Genomic DNA, 22107 nt, shown 5'->3' with positions numbered 1-22107 from the left:
GATTAAAAAACTATTGCGAAATAGAAACTTTGAAGTTGGTTTACTTTTCATACATATATTCAGTGATTTCATTTGGGATTTCCCTTTATGGCTCAACCAATAAGAGAAACTTAAAATCTATATTAAGAATGCAAAAAAAAGCTATAAGAATAATTTACAACCTTCCACCTAGAACTTCTGTTAAGAGAATGTTTAAAACAGAAAATATAATGACAGTTTTCGGTATGTATGTTTTTGAAACAGTGGTATCTGTTAAAAACAGATTTCATGAAATAGAGCTGGTTGGAAGGAAACATGATTATCTTACAAGAAATCGAGGCAAGTTAGCATTAAGTCCTCATAAATTGCGCCTTTTCGAAAAAAAACCCAAATACGCCGGAACAAAATTCTATAATAAACTTCCAAAGGACATACAAGCAGAAGTAAATATAAAAAAATTTAAAAATAAACTTAAGAAATTTCTCATTAGCAGGGCTATTTATTCATTTGATGAACTGTAATTGACTTTTCTTTCCCTACTAATCAAAGTATGTTTTAACTGTTAGTTTTATGTTCTTTTACAATTTTTCCCATTTACTATAAGCATGTATGTTTTATTATAACTTATAAGAAATGTGACACTATTCATGTATATATTTCTAATGTACTTGATGAATAAAGATAATTTGAATTGAATTGAATTGAATATAAAAAGGAAATTTTCGGTGAAAAATTTTTGAAATTTGATTATAAATTACTGAGATATTTCACCCACTTTTGTCCCCTTATACCCTTAACTTTTTATAGCTTAACTCCATACCCTTAACTTAAAATTTTGAAACTGCTAACCCTTGTGACACTAAAAGAAAATTTTTGGTGAAAGAACTTTTGAAATCGGATTATAAATTTGTGAGTTATTTCACGCCCTTTCTCCCCGTACTCTGGTATCTTAAAATTTTGAAACAGCAAGGCACCCCTTGTGAAAAAGAGCATGAAAAAAGAACATTTTTGGTTAAAGAATTTTTGAAATCGGATTATTAATTTGTGAGATATTTCACAATTTGTAATTAATTCTTTTACAACGTTAAGTTAAAATGTGTTAAGTTTTAAATATTAATTATATTGTTTTATATACCTACATCATGATGTTAATAGATAATATTAAATGGTGTACTTATCAACCGTAATATTCATTATTAAAAGTTCCTACTTACCAAGTAAAAGTTTTTCTTGAAGTAAGCTACAATCCACAGCTAACAGTGAAATTTACAGATTGTGAAATATCTCACAAATTTATAATCTTATTTCAAAAACTTTTTCACAAAAAACTTTTTTTTTCATGCCCTTTCATTTAGTATGTAAAGCTTGCAATTTAAAAAATTTAAGATAAATATTTATTTAATTTAAGTTAAAAAAAAGAGCAGAAAGGGGGTGAATGGGAACCAAACGTTGAAGTCACAACAATTGGGGGCCCCACGTCAATTTTGAATTTTTATCGTTAAAATTTTTAATTGTGATTTTCCCGTAAAATACAATAAAATAACAAAACAATAAAATTTTCACAAGAACAAATCCCCGATCGATCCCAAATCACCCCCAGGTCAGGGGTTTCGGCTAGATTGATTAAGATAAAAATTTAGTATGTTATAGTCCTTTTTGCTCTAAGAAAAATGGTAGACCTAGAATGCCCATTGCTGTAAAAATAACTATTAAAATGTTATGGTAACTTGTGTGATTTTACCCCATAAAACCCCATAAAATAATGAAAAAATCGGATAAAAAAAGGATGACCGGTTTTGATTAATTGAGTATTTTATGGTCCTTGTAATTCCAAACAAAATGGTATAACCCCCATTGCTGTAAAATTCTTAAGCTATTGAAACTTTTGTGATTTTCCCCATAAATTTGTTATAATTACATTTTTACTTATAATTTACTATTAATTATTGATCAATGATATAAGCAGAACAAAATGAATCACTAATGGTGTGGTTAAGTCAAACTAGTAAATTCATGACAGTCATCGGATTTTTAAAACTATTAAGTAGGTACCTGGTGGTCATTTCCCCATTAATTTTAGCATTACCTTTGGTCTCTGCAAGTAGACTTCTCATCCTATCATAAAATATGAAGCTTTTTACGCAAGTCTTTGTATTTTAAATTACAATTAATTGAGTATAGAGTTGACTAAATGTTTCCTCTGGTAGCCTACTCAAAAATAATATTTATCACTCGGTGTTCAAACAGGCTACATAATGGTTGTTATTAAATTTCAGGAATTAGGCTACAAAGTTTTCACAATTGAATCTGCTGTAAGTTGTAACAGAATCTTGATTATCGGTTTACAATTACCTAGTAGGTGGTTGAGGGGGTCAACGGTCAGTAGTTATATATAGGGGTATTATCAGTCCCCCATGTCCATTGCCCATTGCTAGACCATGATTGCAGCTAGTGTGCTGTGCCTGGCTCTATGTGCTGTCTTTGGAACAACAACAGCGGAGGTAATTAAAATTGTTGATTGTTCTTAATTTTTGTTGTTTGAAGTTTGTTTTACCAGCAGTAATTGACTATTTCATTTAAGATACCTGAAGATTATTATTTTCAAAGTAATAAATTATTTAGTAAACAAAACATAAATTACACTTCTAATTCCATTCTATGCACCCTTTGTAGATGAAAAGTAAAAAATATGATTAATAAATTAAAGCAGCATGATACTGTAGGCCTATTATGTAGTATGCTAGACAAAAAACATAGATGAGAAAAGTAAACGTTAATTTTAGTTAGTTGTTAAAATACTTGACACTATTCAAATGTATAGAACAAAAGAATGAAAAATGGGTAGAGAAAATTGTGACTTAAAAACAAATATAGGTCTAATAATACACTATACTCTAAATACGCACACAAATAGTTTTGCATTTTTTTATTGATTATGTAAACTGTATAGCTAATAAAAACTATTGCAATAACCAGTACCTAGTTTTTGCAATTGTTAAGTGATTTAATACAATTTCATGAGCACAGTTAAACTAATTTTCTAAAAAAAATAGCTGCTGCACCTGTGCTTGGCAACAGGAATATGTACTAAACCAAACACTTATAACTTAAGCGAATTTTCCATTTGCCTGATTTGATATACAATTAAATCTATTTAAATAACATTAGGTTAAACGAGTACCTAGGTTTGCTGCTACAGGGAGATTAATAAAGTGTGTTTTTTAGTAAAATATTAATAGCTTAGTATCTAATAAATAAATTTTGCCAAGTTTGATCAAAATATATCCATAAACAATTAAACTGCAACATTTTACAATATTCTCCATAAGAATAAACATGAGAATTTATTTCCATTTTTTAAATATTTTTTCCGTGACCAATAACAACACAAAACACTTCAAAATACTAAATTATTTGTCTTCTTAAGCTCTTTAAAATTGTTTAGAGAGAAATTGGGAAATTTTGTGTTTTGATGCTAAAAAATGAGAAAAACAATTTTTATCCCATAAACCCCCCCCCCGTAAAACCCCGTTCCCATCATCCGATCATGCTGGTTCACAAACTCATTCAAGTTTATCCCGCCTTACACCTTCAAACCAAATTTCATCAAAATTAATCAAATTAACACGTTCACGGACACATACTGTATATATGTTACACTCAATCTCCGAATTCGGACAATGTCCGAAATTTCTACCCACTCCGCGATGTGGATAGTGTGAAATACCCACGTCGCGGAGTGAGCATTTTATTCGGACATTGGCCGAAGTGAAATGCCCAGACCACGTTGTGGGTAAATTGATTTACTCAAATGCCGAAGTCATAACGTTCTTCGGCGAGTGAGTAAATCCAAAATACCCACAACGCAATGTGAGCAAGATGTATTGCCCACGTCGCGTTGTGGGTATTTCTAGTTTAGGCAAACGCCGAATTCACGTTCAGACATTTCACCCCCACCATTTGCACTATTTGCGATTAGGATGGATGGACCTGCACGTGCAATTAAAATACCCCCGCCGCAGCAAACCTGCCGACTAAGCGAATTTCCATTTGTCTTAATTGATTTTCAATTAAATATATTTTAATAACATTAGGTTTAACGAGTACCTAGGTTTGCTGCTACAAGGAAGCTAATAAAGTGTGTTTTTTTGTAAAATATTGATAGCTTAGTACAAAATAAATTTGATCAAAATACAAAATATATCCATAAACAAGCAAACTACAACATTTGACAATATTCTTAATAAGAATAACATGGGAATTTTAAATTTACAATTTTTTTAATTTTCTCATTAACTATTAACCGGACAAAAATACTTTTATATACTAAATTAATTGTTTTTTTAAGCTCTTTGAAAAGGTCTAAAGAGAAACTGGGAAATTTTGTGTTTTGAGGGTCAAAAGTGTGAAAAACCAATTTTTACCCCATAAAACCCCCCGTAAAGCCCCGTTCCCAGGGTCCGATCATGCTGGTTTGCGAACTCATTCAAGTTTATCCCGCTTTACACCTTTAAACCAAATTTCATCAAAATCGGACAAAAATTACTCAAGTTATCACGTTCACGGACGTATATATATATATATATATAAGTCTATATATATATATATATATAAGTCTATATATATATATACATATATAAAAATTTGAACGAATGGTGTTTTTGGCCTCTGGGGATATCAAAATGAAAAAGAAAATCGGTCCCGGGTCTAGGTCTTACCGTGCCACCTACGGTAATAGCTACTTCCCTATAGGGAAATTCGCTAAAAACAACTGGTGAAATGACAGATATAAAATATTTTTGTCGCATCGATCAAATGTATGACACAATTCATTCAGCTCACTTGCGAGTTGGTCTTAAGAAAGAGAAAGCTATGGAAGTAGAGCTTAAAAAGAAATTTTTCAACATTTCCAGAGAGGTGATTAAAATATACTTGGATATGTTCGAACCTTGCTCACTGAAGAAAAAATCTCAAAGTAAAGGACTGGCCGTTAAACCCATCATTATTGAATTCACGATGTCAGGTAAGATTAGTTTTAATTTTTAAATCCTTTCGCTAAATTAGAGTGACTTAATAATGTGTCAATAAGTAAAAGAAAGATGTAAAAAGAACTGTGTGATAATCGGTGTTTTAAGGTTACTCCTATTTTTGTAAAGCGGAAAAACGTATTCTCAATGTATGTGTAATGGACCTTTTTATATTTGTTCCTATTCGGTGATTTGCTGTTTATTTTCTAAAAAGCTATTTTATACATTAAATAATTATAATCAAAACATAAATTTTATTTATTTTACCAAGTGATTGTGGATTTCATGTAGATTTTTGGGTATACGGTAGCTTATACAGGCTATTCGGCGTTTGCGCAAACTAGAAATATCCACTACCCGACGTGGGCAATCACTTTTGCTCACATCGCGATGTGGGTATTTTGAATTTGCTCAATCGTCGAAGAAGGTTTTGACTTCGGCGTTTGAATAAATCAGTTTACCCACAAAGTGGTCTGGGCATTTCGTTTCGGCCAATGTCCGAAATAAAATGCCCACTCCGCGACTTGGGTATTTCACACTATCCATATCGCGGAGTGAGTAGAAATTTCGGACAATGTCCGAATTCGGAGATTGAGTGTAACATATATACAAATTTGAACGAGTAGTGTTTTTGGCCTTTGGGGGCATCAAATTGAAAAAGTAAATCCGTCCCGGGCTCAAGTCTTATCATGAGACCTTCGGTAATAGCTAGGGAATATAGGAAAATACGCTAAATCAGAACCTATATTGTAATTGTCCTACTGTTTACACGAAAGTATATCAATAACATTATTTTCATAACTTAAGACACTTAAATAAATCAAAAGCAGAGCCTGGGTTGATACAGCTACAGCAACAGTTATCGATTCTTTAATTTCCATGATCAATGGCGTAGTTTAAGAAAAAATAATCAATGAGACAGTTTTACAATAAATATACCTACTACATACTACATAGTTATGTAAAATATTATATTTAATTTGTTTTGACCAGCTGTCTAAAATTGTGAAATAAGCATTTGGCAGTTCTGCTTTTGTCAATGCAAAGGTAAACATTTTGAATTTTTTCATGCTTCCATGGACCCCATTTATATTTACTTTAGAAAACCTCACATCAAAACTCTGGATGTCGAAGGGGCGTAGCCCGAGAGGAGCTCAGGGAAGTGAATAGGCCTATGACATTCCTAGATATGTGGACCATCTTTGTGCTTAATTTTTGGCTGTATCGATTTAGTATTTGTGAGAGCTGCTAGACAGACAGACAGACAGACCTCACCTCGATCTTATAATAGTACAGATAGAAAGATATAGACGTGAAAACTAGAAAACAACACAGAAAAGAATATTTATCATAAAATAATCCCAAGTTTAAACAATTATTTCGTAAATAAATACAGTACCTAATTTGTTTATCTGAAAAGGTTTCAATCGTAACATAATCAGAGGTGAGCCACACAGTGATTTGGGCAGCTCAATTGGTGAGATGTGATGTGGAGTTTGAAGTACAGAGTTGAGCCTGTGTGAAGATTAAATGAGCCACAACATGTGGGAGATCTATTTATGGACCAAACATATGTCTTAATGATCTGGGACCAGATGATCGCTAATACAAGGATGAATTTATTCTGCATCCGCTTTATAAACCATCAAGCGAACAATTCACTTCAGCTTCCTTCCTAGCTATCTGGGTTACAAGTTAATGGAGGAAAGAGAAACTCCTCAGCCTCCTGTTTTTAGTTGATGGTTAAGTTTTGTTAATGTAATCCAATAATGATGCTTTATTACCTAAATCTGCTCTTGGATAAAATGATAAAATACTGTATCTACAAAAAATATTTGTTTAAATATGTTTTATTCTTGTAATAAAAATATTTAACAGTACGTCTTCTTAAAAAGAGAGATACCGTACAGAAGGAACAGAGGTAGTCTAAACCTTAAGTTTTTAAATATTTTAAAATATAAATTAGGGATGGACGTGATTGGATTTTGAGGAGACGAGATTCTCTTTCTCATCATAATTCAAGGCGGTGTCGAGACTATAGATCTCATTACTATTGGGAATTATTCTTTTGCGCAGTTTCACAATGGTTAATAAATAACAATATAACACTATTAAAACAACTAAAATACAATAACAAATTATTTATTACAAAGGTTGATACAAAAGTGTACAAGATATTAAAATCTTACAGGAACTTATTTATGAAAATATTAAATAAGAGAAAATTAAAAGGAATTAAGATATCTTTAATGTAAAACTGTAAACATGCACACCACAATTAATCACAATAAAAACAGTCTATATGAGACAAAAGAAAATTGTAGTAACTTGTACGGTGTTACTTCTCATCTCAGTGATAATGATATCATACAGTAAAACATATTATATCCCGTATAGACGGGACCAGGGTCATAACGGATAAACAAATTACCAGATAATCCTATTTTACAGATTTTTGAGATGTACACAGTTAAAAAAACGCCTTCAGAAAATACCCACAATACAGGAGCGTGTTGATGCTGCGTTTCCTTTGTTCCCAATTTTTTTGGCGTTCAATTTTTTTTTATCTCATCTCGAAAAAGTTTTGGAGCAAAGAACTTTAAATCTTGCAAATTTCTGGAAATTTCGAGACCCGTCCACCTCTAATAGAAATCTCTGTTGTTAAATTCTAGACACACCACTGAGTTGAGATGGCTCGGCTAGTGTATGGTTGGATTGCGCAACTTTAGCTCTGGAGGCCTGAAACAGAATTTATTTTGTAACTCTGACAGTCCTGAAATCAACCTATCATGAATTTAGTAATGGTTACTTTTATCATATCAAATTTTCATGCTACTCACGCTTTTTACATGTTCTCTCCCGCAGCCCCTTCATGAGCTCATGACTACTGAGGAGCTCAAGTCAATGTTTGACTGTTCTGAGACTCATCAGGTGCCTGAGTACGAGATCGTAGCTTTACCCTCAGACAATCCTCGGCTAAAACACTACAACTTCACCATATTTGGCAGGTGTGTTTCTGTGTAGAATATTGTTCCTCAATTCTCATCAAAGTTGTTCCCAGTTTGGTATTTTTGAAGTAGGTAAGTAAACAATTGCTTGGTAGTAATTTGTGTAGATGGTATACTAATATAACGAAGGGTCCATAAATAACGGATGATTTTAAATATGAAGTAGCATTTAGAAAAATAACAATGTTACTTTGTTATAATACAGCTAAACTACAAACAACTACAAACGGCACACAAGTTGTATGCAGATTTCATCTATGAAAAATAATTATGTCTTTCAAATAACCCTACCGATGTACACACAAGCACCCATAATTTTTGAACATTTGCGAACAAACAACAATTTATTGACATTGGTATTGCAGATATTATATCGATAATTCAATTTTTTTTTATATATAATGGTTTGCGGTTTTCTTGCATAGACTATGCTTTTAAGGTACTATGTAGCCCCACATCTAGAAGTCACATGCAAATAGATCCGGTAAAAGAAACAGAATGTCTTCTTGCTGACAAGTCATCGTCCTGCAATCCAGCCACTAGGAGGTAACAAATTGTGGACATTTATAGGCATGCACTCTGGGTGCGATACTAGCTGGTGTGGATTAATGTCCGCACTAGTGAGTATCTCAACTATCTGCAGTACTATCCTGATAATTAGACCAAGTCATTATTAAAAGGCAAAAATGTTGTTCGGATTCCACTATAAGCTGTAGGTCCCTTAGTTGCCATTGGCTGTATGGGCTGTTAGTTAACAGCTGTGTCTAAGGAATATGTCGGCCTTAGTCACTAACAAGACTACAAAATCGCACCACTCATCCTACACTCATACTTGGCTTAAAATACCTTCATTCGTATGGTCGCTATTTCAAAATAAAGTAAGATCCTTTTGGACTTTGGAGAACAGATTCTCGTACTCTTGCGATGTGTCCCTCTGTACGTACAGACTTTTACATTATTTGCCCTCCTAGAAGGTTTATTCTTTAGAAGAGATCCCTTTTCTCTTGAATTAAACACCTACCTCAAGGTAGTAGAGGGAAAGGCACCATGATGGCGGAAATTGAAATTATTTTGAAAGAACTGCTGCCCGCTGGGTAACACACTTATTTTAAGCTTTGACGCAAAAGGCACAATGTTGTAATGCCCAATCATACATGGTTGATGAAATGGTATTAAGTGTTGTTGTTTATTAATTTATTGCAAAAGTCAACATTTTACCTATAAACACAGCTGAGTAACAGTGGTTTAAATCCATCCGTTATTTATGAACCACCCGTTATTAATATTGTACATACCGGTAAATCTGTAATTACTTTTTTTTTCTTGTACTTCAGCAGTTGTAAGTCAGAATGATGTTTTTTGTCCATTTTTGTCGTGTTTCTGGTTGATTGCACAGGGCTCAGGGCCTTCCTCTACCATCTGGCGTCCTTCTACCTGGACCTTCCTAGACTGAAAAACCAAATAAAAAAAAAAAACACATTAAACTTACAAGGAAAATTATCCTAATTAATCCTAATACTTTACTTTTAATACTTTTCATTGAAATGGCGACCATAATTTGGTCAAGTGACTTGTATGTTTTTCTACAGGCCTTTAAGTCTTCAACTGAGACCCAACGATGTTCTAATGTCAAGACTGAAGGTTGTGGTGACTGATGATGAGGGTAGCGTAGAGATAGAGTCTCCGGTCAGTAACTGTCATTTCATCCACACCGATGCCACCTCTACAGCTGCGTTCAGCTCTTGCGATCACAATCAGCTGGTTTGTACCATAGGTTCCTGTGCAGTTGACACCATGGTGGAAGGAAAATACATAGGTGTGCTATTCCAGTCATTTGCTGACGTCACCTAGATTGCAAACAAAAAATCAGCTGATGTATTGCCATATAAGTATATATTTGTTTTTGATTTAATTGTTATTGTTTTTATAATTTTTCCAAACGGTAAAATGGTGTTTGTAATCTGGGTGACGTCAGCATATAACGGGAATAGCACACCTATGTATTTTCCTTCCACCATTAGAAGACACTATTAATCTAAAAACTTCTTCTCATTCAGGCTACTTAGATGATCCATTTGTAAACAGAGAAAAATATTTAGAACCCATCAGAAATGTAAATGGTTTCGCATGTTTTAAAACCTCTTGGAGGTAAACTCTGTTAATTTGGAATTCATAATAAAAGAAGAAGAAATATAGTTTAATAAATTTGAATTTAGTGACACACTTGAACACAAAAATAATCACTTGTAATAAAGGAGGAAAAAAGGAATAAATAAAGGAAAAATGATGGAGTAAGTAAGGAGTAGGAGTAAAGTAAGACGATGGATTCTGAAAAATGATGGATTGGTTATTTTCTGTAACCTTATGTGTGTAAACAAACAAGAGTCCTTAAATATTTTATGTATCACCAAGATAGTTGAACCGAACAGTGTTCATGCACTTTAAATAGTCTCATGATTTAATTTTTGGGGGTGTGTCACTAATGGTAAATTTGTACTCACTTTCAAACAGAGTAATTATTTGACACTGGGAAATATGATACTTTATATAGATGAGAACATTTTAATAGTTTATGGGGTACATGAGGACTGGGAAGGATCACCAGACATCACGTGATGGGGACCAGCAACATTACTGGACATGATGAAGTCTGTAAATAGACTTGATACTTGTGTAAAGTTTGGAACACTGTGTGTGCAAAGTCAGTAAAGTCCCAATACTGGCTTCAGTGCTTGATTTATTAAATGTAAAGTATCGGAACTGAAACCTACTTGGAGCTATGACTCCTCTTCTCCTAATCCACCATGGACAATTTGTGCTCAACACAGTAAATCACAGTGTTAAAGTCAGTACCTATTAATTTAAGGACAAACAAGGTTGTTTTATTTTATTATTGTTTGTTGTGTTTTGCAACAGCATCAGTTCCAGTTTCAAGAACTTTAATTATATTACGTCAAGAATGAAGCCTTAATAAAGAGTAGTTAACGGCATCAGAAGGCCTATTAGTTATCAAATATCTATAAAATACAGTATTCTATAAAGACAATAAAAAATGGAGAGGTCTTAGAACTCTGTAGAAAAAATACTTAAAACAAAAGTTTGTTCAAATAACAATGATCCCGACCGATGGGGTTCCCTGCGGCCAATGAATACAAATCTTATTCATTTGCTGCAGGTAGACACCATCTCTGACCACCTTCATACTATCTGTATGTCACTGATGTTATCTTTCAGCATGGATGGATATTTCTAGCAGACGACACATTTGAAGTACGACCTCTCACTACCAGATTACACTCTCTGCTGGGACATAAGCGAGGCAGTCCTCTCGTGCCGTACCTGGTCAAACGAGTCCAGTCTGTCAATGTTGAATGGAAGGATGAAGTTTGTAAGTCTAAAAACTATTTTTGTATATTTTTTTTATAATACTTTTTTTACTATTTAAAAAAAGTGTAAGTGTTTTGATTTGTATGGCGTTTGTTTCTGGTTTTTTTACCCTGAAGTTAGAAACAAAAATTTACAACTCACCAAATGCTAATCTTAGTAAATGATATGACAAATTGTAATACCAGTTTATTTTATGACTGAATGAAGCAAATTTGACCATTTTTTGTTTCAGATTTGCCAGAAAATATTGTTATGGAGGAAGAAGAAGACTTGGTGTCAAATTCTGTAAATGAAGATTTTGTAAGTAACACTCACTTTAGTATATAAAAAGTGTTTAAAATTAATATAATAGTTTATCACTTCATGTTAGATTAAACTCACATAAACAGTACATCAAATAAGAGAACAAATTATATCCACTAAGTGTGTGCAACAAAACACTAACAAACTAATTACACACACTAACACACTAACACTTATAACTACTAAGTGTGCAAAAAGTGAACAGCTTTTTATATTTTATGTATCATATTCATATATGGCGGTAAGTTTAATATAATAGCTATTAAATAGAGGTTCACATTATGTTGTCAATCCTAGTTTAGTCTCGGACTACTAGTTTCAAAACAAACGACTGTTACCGCTTAGTCGACCAATGTAATTTTTTTTCTTTTGTCTATCTTCTATGTTATTTGCCATGTAATTTGTATAGTACTAATCACGATTACTAGAAAAATACCGGTATGGATCATAAACATAAACAAATTAAGTATTTTAGCGAATTTCCCTATAGGGAAGTAGCTATTACCGTAGGTCTCATGGTAAGACCTAGGCCCGGGACCGATTTACTTTTTCATTTTGATGTCCCCAGAGGCCAAAAACACCATTCGTTCAAATTTTTATATATCTATATATAGATATATATATATATATATATATATATATATATATATATATGTGTCCATCCGCACGATAACTTGAGTAATTTTTGTCCGATTTTGATAAAATTTGGTTTGAAGGTGTAAGGCGGGATAAACTAGAACGAGTTCGCGAACCAGCATGATCGGGCTATGGGAACGGGAGTTTACGGGGGGTTTTATGGGGTAAAAATAGGTTTTTCCCATTTTTGACCCAAAAAACATAAAATTTTGCAAAATCTTTCCAAACCATTTTGTAGAGCTTTAAAAAACAAATAATTTAGTATATTGAAGTGTTACTATGCGCCTAATGGTTACGGAGAAAATTCCAAAAAAATGTAAATTTTTAATTCCCATGTTATTCTTATGGAGAACAAGTAAACTGTTGTAGTTTGCTTGTTTATGAACATATTTTGATCAAATTTGGAAAATGTTTTTATTTCTTACTAACTATTAACATTTTACAAAAAAAGCTGTTTTACCCTCCCTGATGCAGCAAACCTAAGTACCTGTTAAACTAATTCTATTTTAATAGGAAATAAATGTTAAATTTTTAAGTAGACATTTTAGTGTAAATCCAATCAGGCAAATGGAAATTCGCTTAGTCTGCAGGTTTGCTGCGGTGGGGATATTTCTAGTAATCGTGGTACTAATTAAACTTTTGATGAACTTCACCATGAGGAATATTTAATCACATGATATGCTCCATCAAAAGAACGAAACAGCTGTAGTCTTCGTAAACTGCAAAGGATCGTTTAGAACAGTAAACTGGTTATTTTAACCACTATAAAAATAAAAATACAACATTTGATACACACAAAACATAAATTGGTTTAGCATAAACGAATATGCAGGCTGCCATAACATATACACAATGACAGACACGGTGCAGCTCGATGAATACAAAAAGATAATATGGTTAAAGCCCTGTAGTTTTAAGGCAACAGCTATATTTTGAAATTGTTTATATTATCCAAAATTATACACCAAATAGTTCAAAATTTTATTTACTGTAAAGAGATATGTTAAAGATTTTATATAACACATATTTGAATGGTTATTTTAAATTATTTGCAAGGAGGGAAATCATCACAAATTAGATGTATAACCTACTATTACTGTAATACTTTTAATTGAAATGGCGACCATACGAAAGTAGGTATTTTACATTCCCGTTCTTTATTTTTCAGTATCGAACCGAGAGAGGAAGCAAAAGACCAGTAGTTGAAGTTGCTCTATTCTTCGATGAAGCAGGATATAAAATATTTGCTCCTTACATGGACAACGATGAAAAGCAAATCAGAAATATGCTGCTTGCTTATTTAAATGGGGTAATACTGTTTTCATTGATTTTGTGTGCTTCTAAGTCAATTGTTAAAATTAAATTTACATTTTTTTTTGACGACCAGCTCATATTTTAGATTAGAAATAATAAATGGCTCAATAATATTGTTACAATCTTCACTGCCAAATTTTAAAACATATATTTGGTGTCAGGTTCAAGCCTTGTACCACCACCCCAGCGTGGGTCAGCTGATTGACATCGCGTTGGTAAGACTGGAGATATTCAAGAGCCAGCCAGCTGATCTGCCCCACTACGGGGGTGAGAGGGGGGGACTCCTCGACTCCTTCTGTGCCTACAACGCAAAACACAACCCACCCGGAGACGAAAACCCTGACCATTGGGACATGGGGCTTTATGTATCAGGGTGAGTTTGAAAAGGCCAAGCAGTTGAATAAACTCGTTTCACTCTCCAGATATATTTAAATCATCTTGTGCTGTACGGTATATTTTAATATGAATGACTTGACATTCCAATCCCATTTTGAAGTTGTGGCTAGTTTTAGAATAACAATGCAGGTAGTTGAATTGAGCCACAAGAGTGCTTTGATGTAAATTACTGATTATTTCTGTGAGACTCACCATCTTTTTTACCAAGCTAAACTAAAAGCATAACTTATCACAGTATAAACTATGGCATCTTTTCTGTTACAATTAATAAAGGTAGAAGATATAATTTCTTACTGTAGCACACTAAATGAGAGTGCTTAAGTTTAGCTGTACTTACTACTCAGTTAATTTTCTCTTATTTTACTTTTATTGAGCTGGCAAAAATAAAAATAAAAAATTGTTTTGTTCCAGACTTGACTTTTATGCCATTGAAGGAGGAAGGAGAAGTGATGTTACTATGGGTAAGTAAAAAAGAAAATTGTTAAAAAGATTGTTTGCACTTTTTTTGAGTCTTATTTAACTTATTATTTCAAACTACTTGTTATTAAGAACTCCACCTTGGTGGATTTTCAACCAGCTTGACTATCTCTGAAAGATATCTTCTTACTGTAGCATAAAATACTGTAGTTAAAATGAATAACTTAGAATTTTTAGGATTGGTGTGGCATTGAACCAGGTAAACTAAAACTTTAGCTTCCAATTAATTGAGACAAAATCAGAAGCCAACCAATGACTTCTTGCAAGTAGAGTATAATGCAATTTTCCAATGATTTGTGTCCACATTAATGATTTTGTCGATAAAGCTAAACATCTCATGCTTCATTAAAAAGTCATAATAAGTCTTCACTTCACTTCAAGTAGGCCTACAGTAAGTTAAATGAAATTTAATCAATTATTGTCATAATGTAAGACTAAATTACTTACGTAATTCCCGTCACAGCTCAATAAAATATGTCTCTTCAGGACATGTTTCGGTGTTAAAACACCATCGTCAGCTTCAGGTACATAGTGTAGAGTTGATCAGTTGTTAACATCGTCAGAAGATAAACACAGTATGGACACAAATAAATACATAAAACAATTAAACATTTAAAAAACAGTCCTGTTCTAACAAAGATGACCGACCGCACAGGTAGCAAGGGACAGAAAAAAAAAAATATATTGTCAGTTTTTAAGTACTGGTAATCGATGTAAAATTAATTTTTAAGAGTTTTTTAGTTTTTTTACCTCAACCTTATTTTTTTCTCCCAGGTCTTGCCACAGTGGGAGGAGTGTGCATGGAGAAATATGCTTGTGTCATTGCAGAGTTGGGGACGACCAACTACCTCGGCAAACCTTATCCTTCCGCTGGTTTTACTTCAGTTTACATACTTGCCCATGAGATGGGACACAAGTAAGAAATAATTGATTGCAGAACACAACTGTTATATATTTCCAAAAGTATATTTGATTTGATAAATGCGGTTTGAATCAGTCCATAAACTTTAATGGAAATAGACTTTTTGTTGCAATACACGCTTTCAGGTTGTGGGACTGCAAAACAAACAAAAAACTTAATTTGAAATTCTTTATACTCTGTAAGGGTTTAAGTAGATATTTGGCAACAAAAAAGTATGTTTAAGCGCTTTTAAACATAATTATGCATTTTAGAAAGCCAAAAAAATTGTTGTAAAGTGTTTTACGATAACTTGTTTGCTAAGAAAAGTCTTGGCCTCCAACCCCTTGACTAAGATATACAGGATCTTCCCCTACTGAAGAAAAATTCCAGTGGGCCAACATGCTTTCCCTCCATTGTAAAAACCTTGATTTTCATGTCCATACATACAACACACATCAAAATAGACAGTTTTTGCATTTTTTCCTTGCAGTATCCAAAGTTAATGGTTTTACAAAACCTGAAATTAAAACTTACTTTAAGCTGTAATATAGTTTCACTGCAGAAATTCGTCTAATTTTCACAATGTGTGTTTGTCAAAGTCTAGGAATGCATCACGACAGTTCCCAAAACTCCTGCCCTAGTGAGGGGTTCATCATGTCTCCATCGCGAGGGACTAATGGAGAAACTATCTGGTCATCTTGTAGCGCTCAAGTCATGATGTCTGTCGGGTGAGTATATTATGTATGTCATAGTTAGTTGCAAACTACTTTTTCACTTTTTCATTTTGATTTGGTTAGGAATGTATTTTAGAAAATGTAAGCCAGCAAATGAAAGGATGAGCTCATCAAAGTGTGTGTTGCTGACCTAATGAATTCAATTGAATTGTTTAGAGAGAAGAAGTGTCTGCTGGATAGTCCAGCAGCCATTCCTGCTGAGAGGAACCACGGGAAGATGCATGATCACCCGGGACAGCTGTGGGGAGCTAAGCGACAATGTGAGGTTCTGCTAAGGGATAAAGACGCTCAACTGCAAGACACTGGCAACACTGAGGTATTGTGCAATCTGTGAACTGTTGTAGAAATAGGTAAGCAATGCTGAAGACATTTTAGCGAATTTCCCTATAGGAAGTAGATATTAGCTATCGGAGGTGGCATGGTAAGTCCTGGGCCCTGATCTGATTTACTTTTAATTTCGATGTCTCCTGATTCCAAAAACACTATTTGTTGAAATTTTTGTACATGTGTCAAGTGAACTTGATTACTCAAGTAATTTTAGTCTGATTTTGAAGAAATTTGGCTTGAAGTTGTAGGGCAGGAAAACTTCAATGAGTTTGCGAACCGGGAAGATCAAATCATGGGAATTTGTGTCATGGTAAATTGGTTTTTCCAAATTTCTACCTTTAAAACATGGAAATTCCCAACTTTCAAAATAATCATATAGTAGAGCTAAAAAAACTAATATTTTTGTATATTGAAGCGTTGTTTTGTTGTAAAATTAAATTTCACAGGGGGGAATTCCAAAAAACTGTACATTTTAGATTACCATGTTATTCTTATAGAGAAAAAGAAAACTGTTGTTGTTTGCATATGTTGAACAAATTTGGCAATTTATTTATTTCATCCTATACTATTAAAATTTGGTCAAAAACATTTTTAACCTTCCCCGGAGCAGCAAACCCAGGTACTTATAAGGTAGTTATATATAATGCTATTTAAATAGGGAACGTTTTTGTTTATGAAATATTTTAGCAAACATCCAATGAGAAGAATTGAAATCATCTTAGTCTGCAGGTTTGCCGCGGCGGCGGTATGGTTAGTTTTGTCCAGAAGCACATTTTGGAGTCTGTTAATTTAATAGTTGTAGATATGGGTAAGTGTTACCCAACAAAATGAGTTGCTGTATTTTACGATAGCAGTCAAGAATATAACAAGTATTTTGGTGATTACCAAATAAAAATTATTGTGTAATGGTTGTGGGAGTCATCTTTTGGAAACTTTACTAGCACATATCAAGCAATTAATAGCCCAAAGCTGTAAACTGTGAACAAATTCAATGTTACTTTCTGAACAGCCAACATATTTTTATTTAACATTTTCTACTGAGAAAAAATCCTCTTTTTGATGACTATGTTACCGGTGTTTTAATTTTATTAATTTATTTAAGTGGCCAGTATTCACCACTTACATTTGAAGCAGTTCATACTGTTTAAATACCACTTAACTGAGTGTTTGTCTTCATGCGAAATCACTTCACTTACATTTCATGCCATGCAAATTTGTGCCTATGGTCATCAAAAGAAAAATGTTGCTTTGCCAGCTTTTTCTGATACTGGAGTTTTAGGTAACTTTCTTCCGATTAATTTTGAAAACAGAAAGAGTGAATTATTTTTTGGGCAATCTTAAATAACACTTGTATTAAAAATATATATTTTTAAATATTTTTACCTTAATTTTCAAAGTTATTTCTGCCTTAAAATGAAATATTAAAAATAATTTATTACATATATCAAAACCCCCATAAGACCTCTGTAACTAAATGGTATACTTGGTACACTTTTGTATATTTAACTTACAGAATTAAAAATAATAATCAAATAATCAAATTTTTAGAGTATTTGTCAAAGTCTGCAATGCAAGACTCCACACAGGTCTGGATACTACTTTGCTGGTCCTGCTCTTGAAGGAACTGCATGTGCTGCTAATAAGGTAGGAATAGTGTTCAGTAGTGCTAAAACTATGAGTAAGCTGTCTGAGCAGTGAGTATAGTTTACACTCACCGTGCAATCTGAAGGTTCCTGGTGCAATCCTCAGAGGAATCAATTGATTGAAGACCCATTAGCATTAGTCATTGGGCTACCAACTAATGATGTGATACTATTTGACAACAACCGATTGACCAGTAGGTATTAACGGGGCAGAGTTTGGAAACGTTAACAATGACAAATGCTAAGTAAGACAAAATGGGAGCGAGCTGGTGTAGTTGTTAGAGCGCCAGACTTCGGTTCCAGAGGTCCCGGGTTCAAACCCCGCCAAATTACTAATGGATTTATGTGATAATGCCGCAACCCCTAGGTCTAGCCTGAAGTAATGTGAAAAACAATCCCGGGCTCGTGCCTAGCGTCCTAGGACAAAAAAAGTAAGACAAAAACAAAATTTAACACTGTATAAGATAGAATGAATGGCTTACTTCCTAAAGCCTCACCTTAGAACTTTGTTAAGTCCTAAGATAGTATATGGAAATGAGAAAATGCCTTTGCTAATCCCTGGTAAAGTAGCTGTCTTTGTGAGAAAGTCAATTTTTACACCTAGTTTTTAGTTCAATAGTGTTTGTAAAATGGAAAGATAGACTGACCTCTTAATTTCATTTTTATAATAATATACCGATAATAGTCTTTCCTTGAATTACCTTTCAATATGAAATAATATTTACACAGATGTACTAAGAAATAAGTTATACAAAATAACACGTAAATTCCAGTGGTGCCAAGGTGGACAGTGTGTGGAAATGGAGAAGCAAAAACCAGAGAAGATTGTAAAGGGAGGGTGGAGCAAATGGAAGACTGAGGAGTGTACTTCTGGCTGTATTGCTAAGTCTAAAGGTGTGTAAATCTGAATATATACTTGTCTAATAACACTAGCATCTCTAAGTTCTTTTGACTGGGAGTGTGTTGCTCAGAACACAAAAGCAAGAAGCATTATCAGAAAACAACCAATGTTTCGAACAACTCTTATTTAAACATAGTCTTGGGGTCACTCGGCTAGTTTATGCTTTGCAGCAATTCATCTTTGGAAAAGCTACAATGCAACTGCAGATTGCATTCCATTGGTTATAAGACAACTGTAAGTAATTTATATTAGGGTTATTAATCAAAAGGCAATGGTTGGATGATATGAACAGTGATAACACACGGTGAGAGGACATTATATAACCAACAACCGAAACCGACTCTGGACACAGAATAAAATAGATCTTTTACTTTAAGAAGAAGTCATATAATTTACATAGACACTTAACTACGGTATAGCCTGTAGATTGAGGCATGTACTATATAACAAGAATAAAAATTTATACTCTCTCTAACACTATTTATTTTGACATTTATTTTCTTATGTTTAGTACGTAAATCACATGCAACATTCAATGCTTTTAGTGTTTTCTCTATTTCTAAAAAGAAATGTACTGTCATATGCCAAAAAAACTTTGCGTCGCAATCAACACATTGAAATTCTATTGACTTTACTCAGTTTTGTTATCCAACTTAGAATAAAATATATAGTCAAGCGTTAAATTTAGTATGTACAGGTATTACACCATTGACTATATAACACTACAAGTAGTGTTATATAGTCAATGATTACACACCTTCTAAGTTAGTTTGTTGGGACAGGTTTTCACACCAAGCACAGAAAATGTAACAATCCTTCCCCAGTCAATACTGAAGAGGGATGTGAAGGGCCTAGTTTTGATGTTGAACTGTGTAAAGATGACAAAGTAAGTAGGCCTACAGTTAGTATATGAGCTGATATGGTAACGTTATGATTAATTTTTAAATGTATAAGTTGTCAAATTGATAATAATCCATTGATGTACTCGTATTAAGCATTTTGTATCAATGCATTATGACCACTCCTGTATATAAATAATTCAAAGCTTCTCCTCTTCCACAATGCTGTGGGTGTTTTTCTTTCAGCAATAGTACTTTTTTGTGATTTCTTGCATTTTCTGTGGTTTTACAAATAACTCTTCTCTTCCAACCAATTCCTCTCTCAAGCAGATTCCAGCTACCTACCCTTCATCCTTTTTTATGTGAAAAGAACTTCCTATAAAACTGAAAAGAAAAAAATTCTTGTAGACTGCTAGTGTATTTTTTTTTACGTTTTTATTAGCTCGCTTTCTTGTCCGGTACGAATTTTAAAATTAATTTTATACTAACTTCCCGACGAGCTAGAGACTTGAAACTTGAAACATAGCTCACAAATGGAAGACAATGCAATATTATATCATTTAATTTTTATATTTCCTTTGGGCTACGCCCCATGGGCTTGTTTTTATTAAATCGCTTTCTTGCAAATTTTGATACTTCCCGATGAGCTAGAGACTTAAAATTTGAAACATAGCTCACAAACGGATGACAATGCAATATTATATAATTTAATTTTCATATTTCCCTTGGGCTACGCCTCTTTGGCTTCCAAATTTTCCATGTTTACATTTTAAAAGAATTAATTTAAGTCAGCTGTAAATACTTAAATTTGACAGTTAGAAGAGCAGAGGTTAAGAGGTACAGGTTCTGCTCCCGAGATATTCTAAAAATATAAAACAATAATTTCAAAGTAAAGATAAAACATCTGATTACAGATAACGTGGCATTTTTAAAAAGCATTTTTATTTATAAATTATTTAACTCATCCACCACAGATATTCATTGTAAACTCTTATTGCAGGTCTGCAAAAAAACCAAACGAATAAAACCAGCTGACTATGCCAGAAAGAAATGCGAGGAATTCAGTAAAACTTTGTCTATACTCGATCCACTAGGTTCTGGACTTCAAGCTCCGCATGAAGAGGGTACGTATTTTCCAATCACAAAGTAAAAAATTATATTTCAAATCTATGACCCCAATAGACCAGGTTTTGAGGGATGCATGCGAGTAGAATGGATGACAAAATAAACTTATTTGACAAGTTCAGCTGGTTCTTAACCCTGCAATGACACTGTACTTTGATCTCTGCATGTATTTCAAGTATTACACATGTTCAGGCTACAAAACTACGTAAGTTTTTGTGGATATTCTTCAACCGCTTTACTATTTCTGTTTCTGATCTGGCAGGTCGGCTGTGGGTGGCGTGTGCAATATTTTGCCGCCGGAAAGACAACGGCTCATATTATTCCCCGAGATTAGACCTAAACGACCTTGGAAGTGATCCTTACTTTCCTGATGGTACTTGGTGTCACCACAACGGAAAACACAACTACTACTGCATGAACCACCATTGTCGACCCGAGGTTTGTACAAGTTGTATTTTGAATGAAAAATACAATTCATCAATATAATAACTATTACCTTGTCAGAAGACAATATTTTTTTAACTTTGTAGCTCAGTCAGCTCAGTGGGAAAATATTGGGCTGATACGCCAGACATTTCTTTTTCCAGATCAGTAACTATAAGGCATACACTCCTCTGACATATGCACACTCAAATGTGAACCAACATTATTCGTCAAAACTAGAAAAATTGTGTTTGAAATTCTACTTTACTCTTATTGTTATGTTTATGTGTAGGTAAATTATCTAAAAAATTAACTAAATATAACTAAAACGATTGCAGCATTTCCAAGGTGCTAAGAGTGCTTTAGACTTGCCAGAGGATCTTGAGCTTCCACAGAATGCTTTACCCAAAGCTTTGCCGCTGCCTGATCTCATACTCCGATACCTCAGCTTGGGCTCGGACGGAAAACCACTCCTGACTACAATCAAACCAGAGGAGGCCTCGGAAAGAGTTTTAGAAGATGGTTGGGCCAGTAAGGATTACTTGGATATTCCTCAGCCCATGTAAATGATGTCTTAATTTTATACTATTGAACTATTTTGTACTTTTTTATTTATATCAACGGAAATATAATCTTAGCAGTTACAGTGTTGTTTTAGTATACCTGTACTAGTTTTAGTGTACCTGT

The 22107-nt window shown here is 33.5% G+C and overlaps 1 protein-coding gene across 1 annotated transcript; it reads left to right on the top strand.

Moving 5' to 3' along the window:
• The first annotated feature begins 2417 nt into the window (after positions 1–2417).
• Positions 2418–22037, top strand: LOC128997504 (A disintegrin and metalloproteinase with thrombospondin motifs adt-1-like). Its single transcript, XM_054423143.1, has 17 exons — positions 2418–2480; positions 7872–8014; positions 9604–9775; positions 11249–11402; positions 11634–11701; positions 13509–13649; positions 13816–14027; positions 14462–14511; positions 15302–15443; positions 16028–16156; positions 16319–16478; positions 18038–18133; positions 18906–19026; positions 19816–19919; positions 20873–20996; positions 21260–21435; positions 21759–22037. Exons 1-17 carry the CDS (start codon positions 2418–2420, stop codon positions 21984–21986), a joined length of 2283 nt encoding a protein of 760 aa, XP_054279118.1. The 3' UTR covers positions 21987–22037.
• Positions 22038–22107: the final 70 nt, after the last annotated feature.

Source organism: Macrosteles quadrilineatus, unplaced genomic scaffold (assembly GCF_028750875.1).
Source record: "Macrosteles quadrilineatus isolate MER2022 unplaced genomic scaffold, UCM_ALF_1.0 Scaffold_6__1_contigs__length_79288215, whole genome shotgun sequence".
Lineage (NCBI taxonomy): Eukaryota > Metazoa > Arthropoda > Insecta > Hemiptera > Cicadellidae > Macrosteles > Macrosteles quadrilineatus.
Note: the sequence above shows the minus strand (reverse complement) of the source record. Positions and strands in the feature narration are given on the sequence as shown.